The sequence below is a fragment of the Camponotus floridanus genome, unplaced genomic scaffold (assembly GCF_003227725.1).
Source record: "Camponotus floridanus strain SB8 unplaced genomic scaffold, Cflo_v7.5 scaffold18, whole genome shotgun sequence".
NCBI lineage: Eukaryota > Metazoa > Arthropoda > Insecta > Hymenoptera > Formicidae > Camponotus > Camponotus floridanus.
In genome coordinates, this window is record NW_020229303.1 from 2,417,054 (window position 1) to 2,442,122 (window position 25,069).

The following is a 25,069-nucleotide window of genomic DNA, read 5'->3' on the forward strand; positions in this document are numbered from 1 at the left end:
AAAATAATGAGAGGAATCAATTGGTGTAAAGAAAACACATAGTTGTTTCTAAGAAAAAATATGCAATTAACAATTCCATATTTTTTCTTAGAAACAACTATGTGTTTTCTTTACACCAATTGATTCCTCTCATTATTATGTACATAAAAGTATTAAGGTAAGATAATCGAAAAATGAATATTTTACAAGATATTTTATGGTTTATGTAAAATTAAGAAATGATTTCAAGCCTCATAACTCGAAAAATACTTCATGGAAAAATAATTTATTATAGTGTTTTGAAAAGCTTTCAAGATAAGCTGCAAGATAATATAATAAAAAATATAGGGTTCCATTTAAAAAATTGAAGCTGGCCTTCACATAATCTTGACAACGCTATTCGAGGTCATAATAATGTTGCTGTGTAATGCGCCACATAAAACCCTATAACTTTTGTATGAAACATTTTTTTTAAATGCGTATTTTTCGAAATATTAAGGGGTTTCCACACTTCTGGTAAACCCTGTATAAGAGAACTGTATCTGAAAACTGAAGATTGTGTCTGAGTTATAATCCTTTCGATTCTCAGTAGCACAATAATGCTTGAAGTTTCTACGCTATCGACTATAATTCCGCGGTTTCACAACTTCGAGTTTAGAATTGAATCACGTATTAATCTCCTTGAAACTCGGACTATTCGCAGAATATCGGTATCTTTGTACATTGCACGCTATACAGTATATTTCAAAGCATTATTCGCTTCATCAGATATGCCGATTTATTTGGTTTCCGATTATGACTGAGGCTGCTGCGCCTCTTCCTTCGATTATGCTTTGAAACACAAAATATAGCATTTATCAGTGATCAATAATAATGTTGTACATTTCCTTTATACACACACTGAAATTACTGTACACTCTATGTACAGGACGAACGTTATGTCCTTGATAACGCAACATGTAATATCGGATATTGATATATGTAAATTACATTTCGCAAACGTTGCATAACAAATAAGCACAAAATATGTGCACAAAATAATAAATGTATGTAAAAATAAAATTTCAATTTTATTCCTTATAAAATAAATGTCCAAGTGTTATAAATATATTTTTTTACCTTTAATTCAAAAAAAAAATATATAACCCTGTGTTTCATTTTTTTTAATTTTACATAAACTTCATTTTATTCTGATATACCGTGTGTGTTTGCATTTCAAACTTGATGAACTGATTTATTTAACATCTTTGATGAAGAAAGGACAACATAAAAAGTTCCAATAAAATGAAGTGATTAAAATAAGGCACAGGATTATATAATTTAATTTATTCTTAATCGTACATGAAAAAATTAGCATATCGATGATAAAATGTACAGAGCTCTGTATATTTATAATTTATATTTCTATTTGTATATAACTTATATATTGCAGAACACTCAGAACGTGCGCATGCACTAAGACTCGGATAAAATATCCTCCAAGGTTTTGTCGTCGTGGAGAGGCGAGTGTCCCAATGTGGGATCGCTTTCTAGAAATTCACGCAGTTCAGACTCAAGATCAGTCACACCGGATGGCTCCGTCGCACTCAATAGAGACGGTGGTGTCTGGCTGCTGTGTGTCATACCCATTTGCATTTGGATCGATGGCGGTGGCGGCTGATTCGCGCCTACAATACTCATATTCTGATTCTGCTGGCCAGTCGGACTTAATAGATTCGTATTCTGAATCGGAGAGGTCGGCAGCAGGTTCGACAGCACTTGATTATTTCCGTTATTCGCATTGGGCGGTAGTAACGAAGTATCGGCGACTATAGTAGGATTATGCGTGATCGGTTCGACTTCCATGGGCTCTGGTCCGCCCAACGGTGCTATGCCCATCGCCCTACGAAGACCGTCGACTGGTGCAATACCTGAGGGTGGCAGTTTCTTCGCTATGTCGGTCAGATTGTCAGTGATCTTTTCGGCCAACATCACTTCGGCTTCTCCCGCTTTAGAGACATTGGACAGATGTGCCGGTGGTGGTGCTGATAAACGTTCGTGCTGGACCTGTTTTAATCGGTTTAGCATCTGCGATGTATCATCCAGACGACTCTGTAGAACGGCGCGTTCTTCGCTGTATTTAAAGTCCTCCTCTGCAAATAGGAAACCATGTAAATAATGCGAAAGAGAAACGCCGCATCGAAGTTTTAAATTATTTTGACGGCTTGCTAAATAATTAAATAGTTCTATTCTAATAAAATTTATGCAGACATTAATATAAACATATGTTCAAACTAAGATGTTTTAGAAAATAGAATTTATATAAATAGAATTTATTTATATATGTTCAAACTAAGATGTTTTAGAAAATAGAATTTATATAAATTATATTATATTTATATAAATATATAAATATAATATAATTTATATAAATATAATTAATATAAATAATATTTATATTAATTATATAAATATAATTAATATAAATAACATATATAAATTATTGCAAATTAATGAAAAAAGTTAGATCGTTTATTTTTATCGATATATAATCTCACATATAATTACCTAAAGTGTCTAAGAAGTTTATATCGATACCGAATTCCGTGAGTGTCTTTAATTGCTCGATATCAACTTTGACCTTATCCATCGTCGAGATGTTACGATTCATGTCCTGTATAGGCTTCTCCAGTATATTCTTGATTTTCTCTTCTTCTTCTCTCAACTTTCGTTTTTCCTCGATGAATTTTTTCGTCTTTCGATGATCGCCACCTGTGAGAATGTCCAAGAGATCGTCAACCATGGTCAATGTGTAGTCGCAATCCTTGGCAAAGTCGAGAATCGACTCGGCATACTGCACAGCCGTTTCATCGCCGTAGGTCTGATAGACCAAGTCCGTTTCTTCCTTGGTGAGATTAGAGAACGTTGAATCGTAGCTTGGTGCGTACGAACCGAACGCTCCATAATACAACGGTTTCACCGGCTTCGACATATTCCTACGATCCTCCCGAAATCCGGCCAGTGCTCCTGTACCGTGGTTCAACTTGCCTATCAGCTGACCTAGCGACACAGGTCTTTGATTGGTTCCAGGAATGATTCCGTCCCCGGGTACGATAATCTGCAGACTGGTGGTGCCGTCTTTCTTTTGTCGCAGAAAACCCATCTTAGAGTTTGCTCTCTTCAGACTGAGTTTTTCCATCGCCGTTTTGGCTGCCCCTCTCGCTTGCTTGAGTATCTCCTCGGGCGTCAAGTCGTCCGGTATCGCCTCGAATTTACCTAAACTAGCCAGTCTCATTTTTCTCTGATTTTCCTTCCTGAGCTCCTCTGCCTCTTCATTGCGTTCCTCCTGTTCACGTTCTCGCTCGATCTGCTCCTCCGTCACAGGAGCGTCCAAATTGTTGGGGTCCTCGACGCCCAATTCGAATCCGAGCTCCTCTTTCGTTATATCGTTCATGTACATCAATACTGGCCTGAGCTGCCGCAGTTTTTCAGGAGTGACCATTTTCAAACCGACGTGCAACAGTTTTTTCGCTGCCTTGTAATAGATAGTATCAGAGTGATTATAAGTCATGGCGTTGTCGCACATGAGCTTGAAGTCATCTACGAATTCTTGTAGATTTTGATAATTGTTATCGTCTATCTTTTGTTTTATCGTGCTGAAATCCATGGGATTTGTGATTATTTGAGAATAACCGGGCGCAATGCTGTCCGTAACCGGCCAAGCGAAAAATTGTTGTGGGTCTCGCTTTTCCATCGACCTCAACAAATGTTCCAATAATCTCTGGAGAGGAGTGCGCTCTGCTATTTTTCTGAGAACGCATGTTCTGGGTTCACGATGCGGTGATAGAGAGCTTATACTACTAACGCCTACCCTTAATTCACCGCTTGGCGGTGGCCTGAGTGGTAACAACTGATTGTGATTAGTACAAGTCTTTTTAGGTATTGGTTCGGCCAAATTTTCGTCGGCGTCACCGACCGATTCCTGACTCGACTCTTCCCTTCGCCTCTTCTTGTCCTTATGATGATGTTTATGCCGTTTATCTTTCTTTTTCTTCTTTTTTTTGAGTTTCTTGTGGCCGACGTATCTGTCATATTCCGTGTCTCCTTGACTGACAGAGTAGTTGAGGCCCAATTGTTGTTGGTAATGTTGCGACAGCATCGTAGCCTGACTCGGTGACTCGCTACCGTGTTCAGGCGTTCCAGTACTGCCTCCTACTTTCAAGATTAACTTCAAGCTAGGCGGCTTGTCCGTCGTTGTGTACTGACCCTCTGTTAAAAATGAAGAAGAAATACAGTCAGTATTGCATTCAACATAAACTTTTTAAAGCAGCGTAAATCTTTGTTCTATAAAAGCTATACACATGATCTGCTGTGTGACGCATGCAGCAATCTTGCAGGAAATCTTGCGGAAAATTATGCAGGATAAGAGCATAATATAGCAACACAAGAAACAAGAAACGTCAAGAGATGTTGCAATGTGTAACATGTGAAGGTATTGAAAAGAAAAGTGCAAATTGTAAATAATTATAAAATCTACGGGACATTAAAAGACAAATGGATGGGAAGCAATGTCGACGATAATGTAAAGATGACTTTATTAACAGGATAGTGACCTTGTTTTCACATTCAACAAACTGGAAGCGAGATGGAAGTAGCTCGAAAATCAAATAAATCTTAATAATAGAAATGTACACTATAAAATAATATTTCCATTGTTACTTTAAATCGACTGAATAATCGACGGGAATAATCAGGGAGAGCAATCATCAAAATTGAAAATACCTCCCTAAGAGGTGAAGCGAAGCATATGTGGCTCTCAATGCCACGATACATAACAGCCATAGGATTTATACGATTGAAGTGCAACAGGTTTGTCTATGTGTAACTGTATCTTGTGCCCTATACATAATATTCTGTTGTAACAATTCTTGTATAAATCTTGTTGCACTTCAATGGATTTAACGAATAAAAAAAAATAAGAAAAAAAAAAGTAAAAGGGTTTGGGGCAATTGATAATTTTAGAAGCACAGCTAGCTTCTGTCGTGCAACCAGTCCATGTCCGTTGTTATTCGTCACTTACTTCTACGTCACGCCTGTTGCTGTAGAACGCTTCGTTTATACTTTCGTATCCACCTCACTTTTACTCCAACCTCACTCTCAGTTTGTCCTTGGTGAAAACGTAGTCAAAATTCCTGTGCATCATTAAACTATGAGTACGAGAAGGATTCCAATGAAAATTTAAAGAGTGTAAACTGCACCCAGGTAGAACATGAAACTCGTAATGACATCATTATGACGTTACCATGATTTTACTTATCGCTTAAAAGTCACCTAGGTGACTTTTAGGTGATAAATAAAAAAGTCACCTAAGTGACTTTTAAGTGATAAATAAAAAAGTCATCTAGGTGACTTTTAAGTGATAAATAAAATCATGATAACGTCATAATGATATCATTATGAGTTTCATGTTCTACCTAGGTATCGAGTACCAATAAAGTCTTAGCTCTTTAGCGGTCTCTTTTTCATTCGAATCCTTTTTATGATAGACATATAAGTACAGAGTTCGATTTGTGGTGCGATGTAATGATGCTTCAGTAACACATATCCTTACAAATCTAATCTACATCTAATTCTCTATCTTTCTCTCTCTCTCTCTCTCTCTCTCTCTCTCTCTCTCTCTCTCTCTCTCTCTCTCTTGCTCGAAGATTATACTTTTCGGAGTAAATTTCTTCATTGACAAGGAAGTCATTCTACCAGAAGACGATATCCCACTGTTGTTTATCATTCATTCTATTGACGGAGACAGGACAATCAATGACAATTTCCTCCGACGAGAAACGACAGATGGAGTAAACAATAGAAGAAGAGGAAAATTCGAAACGACGTTCTCGGAAAATAGTGGAAAACTGTCACAGATCGGGGATCCTGAGTACGATCGGAGAGAAATCCCGCGTGTCTTCATCTTTTCCTCACCTTCGTGTCTCTCGCGCTTATGCTTTTTGTGTTTCTTCGAGCCCATATTTCGCGCGTTCGACGACAGCCTCGTCCGAAAAACAATAATCGGCGTCTCTCAGCGTTACCTCCTCGCAACAGCCGCTGCGTACACAGACAACACAGGAGCCGCCATTGATGACGTCACGTTCGTCCGTCCGCGGTCCACCGTTCCGACTGTCAACGTGAAACACCGCCGCGTGAACTGTCAACTGTCATGGCGCGTCGTACGCGCGAATTCGAATGCCACTGTTCGCGTCATTCCGGCAATAGTACCCCAGATAGAACATGAAACTTATGATAACATTATTATGACGTGATTTTATTTATCATTTAAAAGTTATCTAAACAAAAATGATTAAAATATAATAAATTAAAATATAAAAGTTATCTAAACAAAAATGATTAAAAAATAAATTAAAAATGACAAAAAGAATCATAAATTTTTAAGTTCAATAATCGCATTATATAATTTTAAAAAGATTATGTTGCTTAAATATAATTAAAATATACATGAATAATTAAATAAACAAGTAATTGCGTAATATATATAATATATATATAATATATATATATATATAAAATGATATTAATAAGTCACCAAAACATTGCCAAAAGTATATCAAATGAGATCATTATGATTTTTCTAAAAACTTTTAGGTGACTTTTAGATCATAATGATGTCATTATGAGTTTCACGCTCTACCTGGGATTCGAATTATCATCAAGGATTCCATTGTTTTCATTGGTTGAATTATTAACGAACTGCGAACGATATTTACGAAGCGCACTGTAAAAAATAAATAAATAAATGGGTCTTCTGATCTCAATATGATATTTCGGTGAGTTAATCCAGCAAACACCAAGTAACATTGATATAATTGTTAGTTGTAATTTCCCAGGCAGAAGATGAAACTCGTAATAACATCATTATGACGTTATCATAATTTTATTTATCACTTAAAAGTTATTTAAACAAAAATGATTAAAAAATGAGTTAAAGATGACAAAAAGAATCATAAATTTTTAATTTCAATAATCGCATTATATAATTTTAAAAAGATTATGTTGCTTAAATATAATTAAAATATACATAAATAATTAAATAAACAAATAATTGCGTACTATATATAAAAAAATGATATTAATAAGTCATCAAAACATTGCCAAAAGTATATCAAATGAGATCATTATGATTTTTCTAAAAACTTTTAGGTGACTTTTAGTGACGTCATAATGATGTCATTATGAGTTTTATATTCTACCTGCGTTCCCACTCGACAATATAACTGTTACGTGTTATATAACTGTTACATAACAGTTATATTGTTGAGTTGGAAATTATAACTACATAAAAAAAAATAAGTGTGAAATCAAAACTTATATACTTAAACTAACGCGTTCATTGTTTCGTATATACGCAACAATTGATAATCTTCTTAGAAGAATTTAATAATGTTAAATTTCAACAATATTATAGTCTTATTTTAATATTGTAATTGTCACCTCAAAAATATATAATTATTTAATGTAATATAATTATTTATAAATTATTTATAAATAATATTTTTTAATCAAAGATTATAATTTTCTTAAAGTACAATTAAATAATTATAAATAAATATAATTATTTAATTGTACTTTAAGAAAATTATAATCTTTGATTAAAAAATATTATTTTCTATCTAACATTGTTTCTTTTCCATTCAAGAAAATTAAATCTTAAATCATAAGAAAATATTTTTCTTGATTGAATTATATAAAATGGCTTCATTCAAGTAAGCAATTATATTTTTCTTTAATTAACGCAATATAATCTCATTTCCTAACCTAACCTCATTTCAAGATTTCAAACTAAATATATTTGTGTTAAAACTAAATATATTTTCAAAACAAGAATGTCCTTTTTCTCTGTGTAACAGTTATATAAGTGTTATTTGGTGTTTGCTGGCAAGTTTTATCAGTGAATCATAGATGATAAAATCTGAAAATATATTTTCGGGGTTTTCGCGGAATTTTATGCCGACGAGATTTTCACCTCGATCGCTCGACGACCGGGGATACTTAACGTCGAAAATTTGAGGACCGCGAGAGAGGATACACCGATCCGGCTGGCTTTCTACGGGAAAAGAGGCGATTTCGCGTTTCGAACATGGCGGCCATTGCGCGTCCGTGCGGACGTTCGCGGACCGAGAGCTTCGCGGACGAAGGAAACCCTCCCTAACCTATAAAAATGCGTCGCTTACCGGCACCCGTTACCGTCGATCGCACGGGACGATACTCACCTGCGCCGATCGCGGCTCCCGGATGTCAAATCCCGCTTAACGATCTCGGAGCGACTCACCTCGCACGATGACGGCTCCCGACGACGCGATTAAAGGGACGGCGATCAGCTGTTTCTCGCTCGAAACGCCGAGAGATAGACAGACGGAGGAAGAGAGAGACGGAGGAGGAGAGACGGAGAGAACGGGGAACGCGTTCCTGCGGGTTGAAACTCGGGGAAAAAAATACCTCGCTCTCTCGTGCCATACCCGATACGAGACGTCAGCCTCCGAGTCTCGCCGACTGATTTGTACCCTTCCGCGAAATCGCCACGCGAGATGATAAATCGAATGTAACGCGATAGAAATAAGCGGAATAACGATTTTACACGAGATAAATTTTCGGAGTATTTTATTTCCATACAGGTAGAATTTAATTTAAAGCATCAAGAAAAATAAAACAGTTGGAATTTTTTACATCGAATACTTTCCACGAAGTATTCTTTCTTCAAATAGAATAAATAATTATTAATGTGTATATATGATAATTATTTATTATATATGTGAATATAATAATTATTCATGATATGTGATAAAGCTGCGATTGTAAGGTTAAAAAAAGACATCCTTGAAATACGTCGAGGAATACTGTGCTGGAAATACTATTCGAGTGTCTTGTTTCTGTTTTTTCAGAGAATGGCTTATATAATTGATGACGCTTTTACGCGAACGTGATACGAATATTCGCGGCGGTTTCAGAGGAAAAAAAAATATGGTTCGTCGGAAGTTCGTATCTTTTCGTAAGAATATTATATTCCGCGCATTTTTTTTTTCTTTTTTTGCGAGACGCAATATAATCGCACACCCGGTAGAGTCGAGTAGTCGTGAAAAATGACGATAAACATCATTATATTATTATATCATCTTTAATGAAGCATAAATTACGAGATTGCTAGGTACGGTACTGAATAATGGGTGGTTGAGGGCCCGCGAGAGGGCGAGCCGATACTGCGGAGGTGCAAGAAAATATATCGAGTACACCATCGAGGACAATTCCGGCGCCAATTCAATGCCCACTCCATCCTCTTTAATCAGTCTAGTTTTTTCCCTCCCACCCCGCTTTCATCTCATCCTTTTGTTTACGTTCTTACAATTAGCCTCGCTCGTTCATTATATTATCCTTTGTTCCTCTCGTTCTTTGTTCAGTCATCTTTTCCACCGTGTGTCCCTCTCCGAGGGAATTTTACCTTCACTAATATTATTATAATCATTTGTAAGGATAAGAGAAATTTTTTCTGTCTCTTTCTAATATTTTTAATTTCTAATATTTAATTTCTAATATTTCACATAATTAATTTTTTTCCCTTCCCTACTTATCTGCTGTCCCTTATCTCCCCTCTCCCCGTCATCATTTTCTTTATCGCTCCTTATGGAGTCATATTTCCCTCTCTCTCTCTCTTCGTCGTTATTTTCCACCCTTATCCCTGTCTCGCTCTTGGTTTCCTCCGCACGACGTTCATCACTGTCAGTAGATACATACATGTCAGCATACCAGACAGATTCTCGCTTTTCGATACCACCCGTCGCTCCCCCCCTCTCCGTCTCTCTCGCTCGCGCGTCCCTCCTTCTCCAGTCAGTGCCCTTACCCCCACTCCTCGCCTCATGTGTAACGATAACACCGGGCCGCGGCGTCGCGTCGCGTCGCGCACAGTAATGCTCCGTAATTTCACATCGGCGAATGGGGGACGCGCACGCGAGTGACAGCGCGCGAACGTGCCGATTCGTTCGTATCCCGAGTGCCATTCGATTGGGCATTCGTATCGATTGATCGTTTCGGCGTTCCCGAGATCCGTCAGCGTTGGATCTGCCCTCCGGATCCGGGAGACGACGAGAAGTGACACTCGGAGCAGCAGGAGAAGAGAAGAATGGAGCGGTTTCGAGTGACGCCGGCGAACAACGCCACGCGATACATGCAGCCGGTACGCGACTGTGGTGAGTGTTTTTTTTTTCTACTCGCAACTGGTGCCAACCTATGGTTGGCAAGATGAGGGAGTAAGCGTTTCGCCGAGCTCGGATTCGTTGTGATGGATATTCTCGATAATTATAACACTTCGTTCGATATCATCTTCGGCACGTTAGTTCCTTTTTAACCAAGGAAGGTTTCTAGTATATTAAATTATTTATTATCGTTATTATTTATTATGTAATTATATATTATTATTATTTAGTCTATTGATAAAAGGCGGAAAAATAATGTCGTTTCGTTTGTTTTCTCGCGTCCAGAAATACACACACACTCACACATACATATATACACATGTACAATCGCATGTACATATCGCGTCGAGAAACCCCACGTGCGCTCTCCCTGTGGAAGACGCCGGACGCGTGGGTCTGTCGCGTGCGCGCGCGCGCGCGCATTTTTATTTTTATCGCCGATCACATCTCGTGCATGAGTCGCCGATAACGCGGCCCACCATGTTGCGCTATCCGCGTGCTCTCCTGCCGTTCGCGGCTGACTTCACGTTGCTCTCGGCGCATGGCTGTCGCGGGTCAAAACCCTTCGTTTCTGCCGTGTCTGGAAAAAGGGGCATGGAATCAGATACGACACTTTTGAAGGAAAAACGATAGCTTTCGAATAACCAAATACACTCCTGGACAAAATAAACGCATAATTTTTTTTTCACTTTTTTGTTTAAATTTAAATATCAGTTTTTAAGATGTTTTGTATGTACAATCCCAGCAAAAAGTAGCTAAAAATCAATATTGACGAATGTATCCACTTTTGGTGTATTTTGAGTAAAAAATTGTGTGGAATATTAGAATTTGATCTTAGCTACAGTGCAGAGATGTGTTTTTTAATATTTATTGCGTTTTTACTGAAATATTCCGAATTTTGTTAATCGAAATGATTAACTTTTGGCAGAGAATTTCGCCTTGTGACAGATACATGGCTAACTTTATTCAATTATATTTAGTATCTTTTTAACCAGTTAGCACTTGTATAATATTATTTGACCAAATATTTCTTCTGTATCTAAACTTTTGCAAATTTTCAACATATTCTGAATATTATTTCCATGTGTTTTTGTCATTTGAATCGACGTGGTTATACGTTTCCCATAAAAACACATGATAATTCGGTGCAAATTAAAATCCTTACAACTTGTGAACGCTTTAGTGAATCGATTTAAAAATTGTACTGAAGATTCTAAACATATGTAAGGACATTCTATACAATTTTCATTAAGTTCTCAATATTTTGAAAATAGGTACAAAACATCCTTAATCGAAATGATTAACTTTTGGCAGAGAATTTCGCCTTATGACAGATACATGGCTAACTTCATTGAATTATATTTAATATCTTTTTAAGCAGTTAGTATACTTGCATATTATTTGATCAAATATTTCCTCTGTATCTAAACTTTTGAAATTTTAAACAAATTCTGAATTTTATACAAATTATTTCTATGTATTTTTGTCATTTAAATCGACGTGTTATACGTTTCCCATAAGAACACATGTTAATTCGGTGCAAATTAAAATCCTTATAACTTGTGAATGCTTTAAAGTGAATCGATTTAAAAATTGTATTGAAGATTCTAAATATATGTAAGGACATTCTGTACAATTTTCATTAAATTCTCAATATTTTGAAAATAGGTACAAAACATTCTTAAAGAGAAAGAGAAAAAAATCAAGCGTTAATTTGCTCCAGGAGTATATATACTCTCTAAATAGCATAATTAAGTCATTTTTCGAAAGATTTAATGGCTTGATAATGATTTATTTTGAAACATGATGCCTCGAATAAATTATTTAAAATAAATTAATTGATAAAAAATATCAATGTATGTATGTGTGTCAAGCGACACATATATTAGAGTTTTGCAATAATGACAATTAATTACAAATCAAAATAAAGGAGAATTGAGAAACAAAACACTTGGTTAGATAGTAGACATTATAATTATGTAACAGGAAAGTCAATCAACCGCGACTTGATAAAAGATACTCGCAAAAATAGCCGCAATGAATAGCATTAGCCTCGCTGCATTATTCATGCATTTGCACGTTCGATCGCAATTATTTTCTCATTCGTGTTATCCTCAAACAATCAGGACGTATATGAGATATAAAGAGCAACAAGTAAATAATTTATTGATAATTTATCATCGTTATATCCGCATGATTTCTCGTCGAAACTCGAAAAATATATAATCTGCGAGCGTTTAATATGTTTTATCCTTCATATCGTTGCGAACAAAGGGTAGCTCGATGTGTTGGGAGAAGCTTTCGTTCCAAGGTCGATCGATCGTCATCACGACGGAGATTAAGACCGATCGTGTTAGAAGTTCGAAGAAGCCGCGATCAATACAAACTGTTTCATAAGCATTTCCTTCACGTCAATCTTTGAACACGTATTCCTCGATGGACTCTGAGAGCCTATCTTTTCTTAGTCGACATACCTTTGTTGATTATGTAATAAAAATTTATATATATTAATATTTATATATAAATTTATATATATTAATTTATATATATTAATATTAATTTAATCTTAATTAAATAATTTTAATGATTTTATCATTTTAATGATTTTATTTATTATATAATCAATAATTGCCAATTAATTACCAATATTGAATAAAATTTAGAAAAATAAATAATTTAATTATTAGAATATTTAATATATTTTTCAAGGAGAAAATTTAGTGATTCTATTACAGTTGTCAATCATTTCAAATTTGTCAAAAAATACACTTTTAAAATGTAGTATAAAATGTAATTAATATTCAATAGTTATATAAAAGTATCAATTTATCCTCGACTGTGATCAGTTTGCGTTCGCACTTTATATTTTCTCGAAAGTCTGTTTAGCTTGTGTGCAAAGTTCGGCTATTTCTATCGAGAAATAATCGTCTCAGATCGCACTAATAAATGACAATTTAATGCGGCCAGCATTTCCGTTTAACGTAACTTCTCGATTTTATTGATCGGTCATCGACATAAATTAATATAATTTCTAACATTTTCATTGACGTGCTATAAAAATAAATTTTATCGTTAATCAAAGAGATTATATCTAATATCGGAAATTATTTCACAAGAATTCGAGCTAATGTGTCGTTATTTGTATACATGATGACTATTTTGACATTTATTTGTGATGCTTACTTCTTTATTTAGATAAACACAAGATGTGTTTCGTAAGATATCACACTATTTATTTGTACTGCAACGATCGAAAAGAAAATAGTGTGTTGTATATCGGTTACACATTCACTTTGAACATCAATTTGAAGATGTACTAAATTCTGAATAAAATTTAAATTTAATTAAAAAATTTTTCTCTCGCCAAAATATTTTAAGCGTAAAATCCTAACAGCATCTTAATAAAAAAAGATGATATCGAACTATGTTATAATTATCGAGAATACCCATTACAATCAATCCGAGCTCGGGGATACTCCCTTCTTTTGCTATAATTTGCCAACCGTAGGTTGACAGCAGTAAAAATTACTTAGTTTACTTCCTACACAATTTAAAAATCTCGCACAAATAACGCTATAATTTAAAAATTATAGTAAAAATTAATAAAAATTATAGTAATTTTTATTAATAAAAATTAGTAAAAATTAATAAAATTAATAGTAAAAATTAAAAAAATCTTTGAAGAAAATTTCAGAAGAGTATATAATAATCGAAATTCTTTAATTTCAAAATATTTACAATTTTGTGATTATATATTATATAGGGATATTTTTATTATTTTCCGTTATTCCACTTCTGTAGAAAAATATGATTATCTGCGACACTTTGTGTTAAAATCATGTTAGGAGTTTAAAAAGCACAGCCAAGTTTATATCTTTTGTTGTCTTCGTGACCGTCCGAATCTTATCGGTCAAGCTAAAACAGATATTGACGTTTAATTCCATTATCGTTCCGAATTTTGAGCATGATTCATAAAATTTCAAAAATTATTGCTATGACTTTACAAAAATAAATTTCATAATAATTTCATAATAATTTTACAAATTTCATAAAAATGACGATTAAAGTATATTATTCTAAAAAAAGAAAGGGAAGAAAAAAGCTACTTAAGCTTTCAATATTGCTCAGTCTTTATTTCATGTCTTTATTTCATTATTTTATTTTTATCTTATTCTTTCGCATATATAAATTTGAGATATCATTATCGAATCATCAAAATTTCTAGCAAAGATCGGAACGCCGCCAATGATTCATGATTAATATATCCATGCGATTCGCATCTCTCCTACCTAATACGCTGAGAGAGATTATACGCAATCCGATTCTGAAGCTCGTTTAATTTGGAACGCGATAAATAACCGAAAAAAGATCGTGGTCGTTTGACGTTTCGTGACTGCAGCTGTAACGACGCGTTTTCCTGGAATAAGTGCACACGCACTATATATACAGGGTGTTTCTTAATAACTGCGAAAAATTTTAGAAGATGATTCTTTGTCAAAAATTAAGGAGAATTTTTCATATAAACATTAAAAAGTTCTAATAAAAAATTGAATAGGGGTTGCTAGGTTCATTCCCTTATAACAATACGGAAAGCTGAAAAAAATATTAATAAATAATCTTTTTACTAGTAGAAAATATCCTACCTAATTTCATTTCTTTAATTTGTCCTAAATTTGAAAAAAAAATAAAAATCTAATTTTTACTTCCCTTTTTGGAGGAGTGTAACTCCACAGAAAGGGATGTAGGAGTGTATGTTTATATGAAAAAATCCCCCTTAATTTTCGAAAAAGAATCATCTCCTAAAATTTTTCGCACTTATTAAGAAGCACTCTGTACATATATATATATATATATATATATATATATATATATATATATATATATATACAGGGTGTCCCAGTTATCTTCCGTCTTTCAAAGACAGATTCCTGGGATCATCTGAAGACGATTTTTCCTCAACGAAAATGTCGAGGCACTAATAATTTTCGAATTATAAGTGATTGGAAATAAGGGTTTTTTCGTAAACTAAGCTTTGTAGAAATAAAATATTAATAAAACCACATTCTTTGATTAATTTTAATAGAGTTTACTTTAGTTGACTTAATTTAAGGCTTAATTGCAAAGATATATGATGACAAAAATTGGGAACATGCAAAAAATGATGGCCTTCATTGACATTTTCGCTGAGGAAAAATCGTCTTCAAATGTTCCCAGGAATCTGTCTTTGAAAGATGACGGAAAATAACTGGGACACCCTATATATATACAGGGTGTCCCAAAACTCATAATCAATCTTTCAAAGACAGATTCCTGGGATCATTTGGAGACGATTTTTCCTCAATGGGAATGTCGAGGCACTAATAATTTTCGAATTATAAGTGAATGGAAATAAGGGTTTTTTCGTAAACTAAGCTTTGTAGAAATAAAATATTAATAAAACCACATTCTTCGATTAATTTTAATAGAGTTTACTTTAGTTGAGTTAATTTAAGGCTTAATTGCAAAGATATATGATGACAAAAATTGGGAACATGCAAAAAATGATGGCCTTCATCGGTATTTTCGCTGAGGAAAAATCGTCTCCAAATGATCCCAGGAATCTGTCTTTGAAAGATTGATTATGAGTTTTGGGACACCCTGCATATATATATATATATATATATATATATATATATATATATATAATGTAAGATATTGAACGATTTTGCGAAGCGAGATGACATTTCATGGTACGAATCCGATACGTTGAATTTTTTAAAAACAAACTTGTCTGACCTCTGATTCGTAAGATTTGCATGAGAATCACCCGTGACATCACTGGTCTGAAGGCCAGTCTTTGTCGATGAGCAAACTCGCCCTGACAAAGCGAAACAGAATTGCTGCGAAGAACGTGAGGGGAGGACTATGCAATTGCATCCCTCCCAAGGTAGGTTCGACGGTGGTCGATAACCCCGCCCTAACCCTACGATCGTATTTGTTGCTCTTGTGACTTTGTTTACTTGTTCACTTGTGACACCTTGATTTACTTTTATTTATCTCTTTGAAGAAAGTTTATCTTCACCAATTCATATTTATCGAATGTCACTCATAAAAATCTAAAAAAATCTAAAAAATATGAACTAATATATAAAATTAAAAAATTGATTATATATAAAATTGATTATATGTATAAATTTGATTATATATATATGAAAGAAAAGATTTTTTTTCTATACGAAAATTTAAAATAAAAGAGCTAAAATTACTTTAGAAAATAGATTTATATAAATTGTTTAACAATAGCAAAATTTATTTTGTATGTTTTATTATGATTATTATTATTACCTTTAATTGTAATTATTGATTATTAAATATTTTATGCAAATAAATCAACTTAATTATGTTATGTTGAGTTTTTTTTATTATAATAATTTTTTGATTGCAACTAATATTTAATTGTCTGAATACTAGATATTAATGAGTGACTTTTTTTATTATTTTCTCATTGCATTCACATTCTGATTACACAATGAGCATTAAATGCGGTCGACCGGTTCTTGTTTCATGTTGACATTGAACTCGATCTTCATATTAGGCGAATCAAATAGGATTAGCTGGCTACATTTAACGCGAAATTTGTTCAATAAAAATACTTGTCTAACTATACATGTGTACGCACACACATACATACCTTCATATATACAAGAAAATTCGCTCCGTGAATGGCAAGTAAAACACGTGGCGCCCTCGAACAATCAAAGGATACGACTGTTAGTAACTTTCCTACCATGTATTTGTCGAAATAAGGGATGATTTTGATGAAAGACATATTAGGATTTTTTTTAGAATCATTTATTTCCATAGAAGTATTATAACGTGTTGTTATAATACATTTTTACGTGACGGTTTTTTATTAACTTTCTAAAATAGATTTTTTTTTAAACTTTTTTTCCTATATAAAAAAAGATGCTTAAGATTGTATATCTCACTCTTAAAATATGTATTTTAAAATAACATACAAAGAAGAGATATTTATTTTCTTGTTGATAAATTTGTTTTCCATGAATCGTGCATTAAATATTAAGCAAGTTTACATTTAAATAATTATACCTAACCAAATTTTTAAGGAGTACATATATATAGTATGTAATAAAATACATAATATATAATATATAATATATATTATTTAATATATATGATATATAATAAATTTAAAAAATTTATTAGATATATAATATATAATGAATTCAAAAAATTTATTATATATATAATATATAATAAATTCAAAAAATTTATTATATATACAGGGTGCCCCAAAACTCATAATCAATCTTTCAAAGACAGATTCCTGGGATCATCTGAAGACGATTTTTCCTCAACGAAAATGTCGAGGCACTAATAATTTTCGAATTATAAGTAATTGGAAATAAGGAGTTTTTCGTAAACTAAGCTTTGTAGAAATAAAATATTAACAAAACCACATTCTTCGATTAATTTTAAATAGAGTTTACTTTAGTTGAGTTTTAATTTAAGGCTTAATTGCAAAGATATATGATGACAAAAATCGGGAACATGCAAAAAATGATGGCCTTCATCGACATTTTCGCTGAGGAAAAATCGTCTCTAAATGATCCCAGGAATCTTTGAAAGATTGATTATGAGTTTCGGGACACCCTGTATAATATATAATAAATTGTTTAAATTTAAAAATTTAATAAATTTTAAAAATGTATTATACATATAATATATAATAAATTTAAAAGGGTTAATTGATGCATAAGAAAGGCGCAATTATTGCAGTTGCATTTTGTGCAAAAACATCGTGTTTTATTTTTGTGAGATGTATCATGCATGTAAAACTGAAATGTCGGAATGACTTATGCCATAAAAGATGCGCGTTTCCACATGTGACACAATATGTCAGCGTGGTATTATGTACGAACTAACATTTTCCCATTTTGGCGCACCGCCAGGACAGACAAGCATTGCATTCGGATGCGCTTCATCGAGATTATGTTAAACACTCGTTCGTTTTGTCGACGGAAACAACGTGTAAAAAAAATGTAAATAAAATGCGGAATTCGCTAACTAGACATACAAGAGAGAAATTAATTGAATAATCGATTAATAATTATTTGAATAATAATTAAATTAACTTGCGTCCTGAGAACCGGAATATCTTTTGCATGGAAGTGATTGATATTTTTCTCGTACGTCAAGAATTTCAATATTTTCGACATTTCTATGTTTCTTCGATATTATACATGTATTCGTACAAACATGAATTATTTTGAACTCCGATTAAAAATCCTCGGATTTTCGAACATACGGGAAGTTATCGCGCCGATTGTGTAATCCGTGGATTTTACGCTGAGAGAAATAGAGAGAGCTTAAGCGGACAATACTGGTTTGATCCCAATTCCTCCGTATATTCTCGTTCTACGAAAAGCGAGGAAGTGGTCGGCGGCGGCGGCCTTTCATTCATGAAGCGGATCTTCTCATTTTAACGAGACGCGAAGCGCATTTCGACGCGAAAACGCGTACTGCGGCAATGCTGTGAGAAAGAACAGAGACCCTGCATGTCAATTGACATTTATTCCCGGCGATACGTCACGACGAATTCCCATCACAATACACAATAGCCGAGTTGGAGAAGAGAAAGAAGGAGAGAAAGAGAAATTCTCGGCGTTTATTCAGAGATAAAAATAAAAATGACTGATGAATCATCGCACAAATTTCAACACAAATTTCGCAAGAGCCCGATTAAAAATTATAGAATTTTATTGGGCAAGTAATTGTCCATGTGTTCCTTTTTTTTCTATCAATTAAACGGCTCTTCATATAATTATTCGAATTCCACAGTTAAAATTCAATCAAAATTCAATTCACGTAGATACAAAATTAAAAAACAAAATTTGATCGTCATAATTTAATATAGACAATTCAATTTTCGATTCAAATATATTATACAAAAATAAATTAAATAAATAAATTTTAATTCTTACATATCTTGTGCGTGAAGTTTAATTCATTCGCGTATTTTTAAATATAAAAATCAACCTTTCAATTTCTACAGGAATATAAATCAATTTTCATTTAATGACACATCTATGCTGACCAATTTGCAAGAAAAAAACTATTATTTTTTTTCGGAGAAAATCCAATCATATCTTGAGAACGATCTTGAATTGGGATATGAAATAATGCTGCATCGCGCGCAGGAATTTAGTTGGGATTAAAGGGTTAAACGCCATAATCTGCCGCGTCAGGCAGACGGAATTGGAGGCAAAAATCCAGCCAGTTGAATCATTTTGATGACTATAATCGGGCTGTATAAAGCGAGAGCTTTAATCGTTTCGTCGTCGCGCATATATGTGTGAAAACAATAACGCCGTAATTGGACCAATAATAAAATAATCGTTAGATACTTGGGAGCTGTATATTTCTATCAGTTTCTCTTTCTCTCTTTCTCTCCCTCTGCATCGCAGTATGCATCTTCGTATGCATTTAAGCGCAAAAGATGTCGGTCCCATTCGCGTCAGACACGTGTCTTACGCAATTGCGACATGTCATACGCTGGAACTTTCAATTAAACTGCTGGGAAATTTTTGCATAAAAGCTCCAAACATGCCTATGGCAATTAGCATACATTATACAAATGGAATATTTAAATATTCCATTTTTTTCTTGTTAAGAAATTATAATTTTTTCATCGCAAATAATTCTTTTTGCTAAATTTTATAGAAATTGATTTTATAGAAAAATTTGCTAAATTTTATATATATATATATATATATATATATATATATTATATTATGTTATATATATTATATATATATAATTTAATTATATATAATTATATATTATTATTATATATAATTTAATTATATATAATATATATAATATATATAATATATACATAGATATATAATATAATATAATATAATATAATATAATATAATATAATATAATATATACATATATATATAATATATATAATATATAATATATATAATTATATATTATTATTATATATAATTTAATTATATATATTATATATATATAATTTGAAATAATAAGATGTGTCATTAAGATATAAGAAAAGTCTAAATTAAACTCTATATATATATATATAAAGAGAGTTTAATTTAGACTTTTCTTATATCTTAATGACACATCTTATTATTTCAAATTTATATTTGATTTTTATCATTTCATTATACAGAGTGTCCCAAAAGTCCCGGACCGGTCGAATATTTCATAAACTATGCACTTTAGAAAGAAATGTTTCAGACAAAAGTTGTATGACTTGAAGGGGACCATCAGATAGTAGCAATGATTTGACATAGGAGAGTCATTTGAAAGTCACGTGAAGATCAATTTCTTAAATTGACCCTATTTTTTTATTACATATTCGTGTAGCTTATCTCGAGAGCTTTCCAAAACACTATAATAAAGTATTTCTTCATTGAGTACTTTTCGAGTTATGAAGCTTGAAATCATTTCTTAATTTTGCATAAACCATAAAATATCTAGTAAAATATTCATTTTTCGATTATCTCACCTTAATACTTTTATGTACAAAATAATGAAAGGAATCAATTGGTGTAAAGAAAACACATAGTTGTTTTTAAAAAAAATATGTAATTGTCAATTGCAAATTACATATTTTTTTTTAAATAACTATGTGTTTTCTTTACACCAATTGATTCTTCTCATTATTTTGTACATGAAATTATTAAGGTAAGATAATCGAAAAATGAATATTTCACAAGGTATTTTACGGTTTATGTAAAATTATAAGAAATGATTTCAAGCCTCATAACTTGAAAAGTACTCAATGAAGAAATACTTTATCATAGTGTTTTGGAAAGCTCTTGAGATAAGCTACACGAATACGTAATAAAAAATAGGAGATTCTATTTAAGAAATTGACGGTGATCTTCACGTGACTTTTAAATGACTCTTCCATGTCAAATCATTGCCACTATCTGATGGCCCCCTTCAAGCCATACAACTTTTATCTGAAATATTTCTTTCTAAAGTGCATAGTTTATGAAATATTCGACCGGTCCGGGACTTTTGGGACATCCTGTAAGATTTAATTATAACTTTGAGTATGCACGTGGTTAAAGGCTTTTTTATATCTTGTTATAATAATATAATTAATTAACAAAAATCTTGTAAAATATCGAAGAGGACCGGATGGTAAAATGCAACTTAAATGTGTGTGAAACGCGAAAATCGAAGTTTGCGAACGTCCAACTCGAAGCGGTCCTCGACTTCCGACAGTCGATACAGTACCGGTGATTTATCGGGTGCAGAGTGCTCTAGTATCGCTGATTCCGATCAGCAAAAGCCTTGGAAGAACTAGTCATTGAACACAGGATCAGCTCAATATATCGAAAATGATTTCGCGCGTTTTCTCTGCAAATCGCAAGCTGTCAAAAATATAATTCTTTGACTGCAAGCGATTAGAAATTGCAAATTTTTTTACAAATAACGGCGTACGCAGACGTAATTTTGTTAAATTAAATTCTAGAATTTGAAATAAAAATTTAGAAAAGGTTACGGAAAATAAAGAGAAGTTTGCAGAGGCAAACTCCTTAGGACAGGATAAATTCAAATTTATTGGAAAATTATTCGCGCTTAACTGTTAGTGCGCGATTTCCGGAGTACGATGGGCGATTTTTTAAGCAAATGCGAGAAAGGAACCTTTCCGCCAAAAGAAATTGCTGACGCGTTCTCGTCTGACTTAAGCTCCACCCTGTAGCTCGGCATCGGTCGATGAAACCCCGTGTACCCCACCTTAAAACTATCTCTGGAAATGTATTATGCAACGCACGCGTACTCACCACCGGTTATGTGTGGCTCTTTAACCGAGCTTTAATACTTTGTCTTCCTCGCTCTCTGTCCTCGAGCGCAATATCATTCCGCGAAACGACACATAAGTGCCTTTTGACATTAAATATTTTAATCGTGGGCGAGACTCCTGTCTTTCTCTCTCTCTCTCTCTCTCTTTCGCTTTTACCGGACACGGTTACGACCGTCTATATCCGTCCACTCCGGTAAATGTACATCCCTCGCCTATGTTATACCAGTTATTAACAGGCTATAGCTGAGAAAAACATGTATTTATTGAAAAAAGGCACACTGAGAAAAATCGTTTGATTTTATTAACAAGACGTATAGATAGAAGGCATTTTGGTTCAACCAAGCAGAATTTCTAGTTATCACGATAACACTCGACTTTTTATAACTTTTTTTTGAAACGTTTAATAAATTTTATTATAAGGATTTGATTAGTATTTTCTAATTGGATCTATAAAACTTCTTGTTATATTAACTAAATATGGACATTGCTGACATTTTTTAAATTTAGTATTATTATCAAAAAATTTGATAAATTTAACAGGAAGAAATTAATTACGTTCATCTGATAATTTCTAAAGAAATTCTGATTCGCCAATTTTCCAACAGACATACTGATTGAATCTATTAGATTTCTAATTAATGCAACCAGATTTTTTTCTCAATGCATTAAGAGACTATATTTTTTTATTGTTTAGAAAATTAAATACTTATGACTAATCTTTATTATGTTAAATATTGACAAGATATAGAAGGTTCAATCAAGCAGAATTTCTAGTTATCATGATAACACTCGATTTTTTATAATTTTTTTTGAAAAGTTTAATAAATTTTATTATAAAGATTTGGTTAGTATTTTCTAATTGGATCTATAAAACTTCTTGTTACATTAACTAAATATGGACAGTGATGACATTTTTAAAATTTAGTATTATTATCAAAATATTTGATAAATTTAACAGGAAGAAATTAATTACGTTCATCTGATAATTCCTAAAGAAATTCTGATTCGCCAATTTTCCAACAGACATACTGATTGAATCTATCAGATTTCTAATTAATGCAACTAGATTTTTTCTTAATGCATTAAGAGACTATATTTTTTTATCGTTTAGAAAATTAAATACTTATGACTAATCTTTATTATATTAAATATTGACAAGATATAGAAGGTTCAATCAAGCAGAATTTCTAGTTATCATGATAACACTCGATTTTTTATAATTTTTTTTGAAAAGTTTAATAAATTTTATTATAAAGATTTGGTTAGTATTTTCTAATTGGATCTATAAAACTTCTTGTTACATTAACTAAATATGGACAGTGATGACATTTTTAAAATTTAGTATTATTATCAAAATATTTGATAAATTTAACAGGAAGAAATTAATTACGTTCATCTGATAATTCCTAAAGAAATTCTGATTCGCCAATTTTCCAACAGACATACTGATTGAATCTATCAGATTTCTAATTAATGCAACTAGATTTTTTCTTAATGCATTAAGAGACTATATTTTTTTTATCGTTTAGAAAATTAAATACTTATGACTAATCTTTATTATATTAAATATTGACAAGATATAGAAGGTTCAATCAAGCAGAATTTCTAGTTATCATGATAACACTCGATTTTTTATAATTTTTTTTGAAAAGTTTAATAAATTTTATTATAAAGATTTGGTTAGTATTTTCTAATTGGATCTATAAAACTTCTTGTTACATTAACTAAATATGGACAGTGATGACATTTTTTAAATTTAGTATTATTATCAAAATATTTGATAAATTTAACAGGAAGAAATTAATTACATTCATCTGATAATTCCTAAAGAAATTCTGATTCGCCAATTTTCCAACAGACATACTGATTGAATCTATCAGATTTCTAATTAATGCAACTAGATTTTTTCTTAATGCATTAAGAGACTATATTTTTTTTATCGTTTAGAAAATTAAATACTTATGACTAATCTTTATTATATTAAATATTGACAAGATATAGAAGGTTCAATCAAGCAGAATTTCTAGTTATCATGATAACACTCGATTTTTTATAATTTTTTTTGAAAAGTTTAATAAATTTTATTATAAGGATTTGGTTAGTATTTTCTGATTGGATCTATAAAACTTCTTGTCACATTAATTAAATATGGACAGTGATGCCATTTTTTAAATTTAGTATTATTATCAAAAAAATTTGATAAATTTAACAGGAAGAAATTAATTACGTTCATCTGATAATTTCTAAAGAAATTCTGATTCGCCAATTTTCCAACAGACATACTGATTGAATCTGTCAGATTTCTAATTAATGCAACCAGATTTTTTTCTCAATGCATTAAGAGACTATATTTTTTTTATCGTTTAGAAAATTAAATACTTATGACTAATCTTTATTATATTGAATATTGACAAAATATAAAATGTGTAATAAATTAAATTTGTTTGTTTTTGAATGAGAAGTGTATGGCACAAAAAAGAAAACACACAAATGGAATTAAATATACATATCATTAGACATTTAATTGAAGTTCCAAAAATCTTTGAAGATGTAAATAACAAATACTTTAGCAGATACGTTTATTATCATGATTTCAAATTAAAATATACGATGATTTCATCTTTCGATATGCAACATTTAGCAGTTACTTAACGGAGTATAGATTCTTGTTATTTTCGCAAATAATAACAAAGTATATTTTCTGCGAAATCATTATTTTCCACGAATCCTTTCGAATGGATATTTTCGCTTTTGGAATACAGGTATACAGAAATAATATTTTCTAAGAAAATAATTTCAATATCTGTATATCTGCACGTGTGATATGTGAATCGTTAGCGTAGCCTTGATATGAGCGAGATTATAAGGTGCTTCATTTAGTAAGTAAGACGTAAGAAATTCCGCTCGCGCGAATCATCCGCGAAATGCAGCCATCCTAGACATCATCTGTACCGGTTCCCTTTGATTGTGAAGATTACAGGATGACGTTGTTTATTCGCATCGTTTG

At 32.3% G+C, this 25,069-nt stretch overlaps 2 protein-coding genes across 7 annotated transcripts in view; one reads left to right on the forward strand and one right to left on the reverse strand.

Moving 5' to 3' along the window:
* Nucleotides 1–1,132: 1,132 nt before the first annotated feature.
* On the reverse strand, nucleotides 1,133–8,414 carry LOC105253714 (bromodomain-containing protein 7). 6 transcript variants are annotated; one of them, XM_011261922.3, is made up of 4 exons: nucleotides 8,294–8,393; nucleotides 5,039–5,150; nucleotides 2,527–4,227; nucleotides 1,133–2,111 (listed from the first exon to the last, which is right to left on the reverse strand). In XM_011261922.3, exons 3-4 carry the CDS (start codon nucleotides 4,115–4,117, stop codon nucleotides 1,435–1,437), a joined length of 2,268 nt encoding a protein of 755 aa, XP_011260224.1. In that variant the 5' UTR covers nucleotides 4,118–4,227; nucleotides 5,039–5,150; nucleotides 8,294–8,393; the 3' UTR covers nucleotides 1,133–1,434. The 6 variants fall into 6 exon arrangements, with proteins under 6 accessions (XP_011260224.1, XP_011260223.1, XP_011260222.1 ...); XM_011261921.3 differs by having other exon boundaries at nucleotides 8,235–8,377; XM_011261920.3 differs by lacking the exon at nucleotides 8,294–8,393 and adding an exon at nucleotides 5,932–6,179.
* A 1,563-nt stretch (nucleotides 8,415–9,977) lies between these two features.
* Nucleotides 9,978–25,069, forward strand: part of LOC105253713 (solute carrier family 12 member 6) — a 111,866-nt gene continuing 96,774 nt past the window's right edge. The window contains exon 1 of the mRNA XM_011261915.3: nucleotides 9,978–10,202. Coding sequence (XP_011260217.1) covers nucleotides 10,136–10,202 — 67 coding nt within the window. The 5' untranslated portion in view covers nucleotides 9,978–10,135. The remainder of the gene's footprint in view (nucleotides 10,203–25,069) is intronic.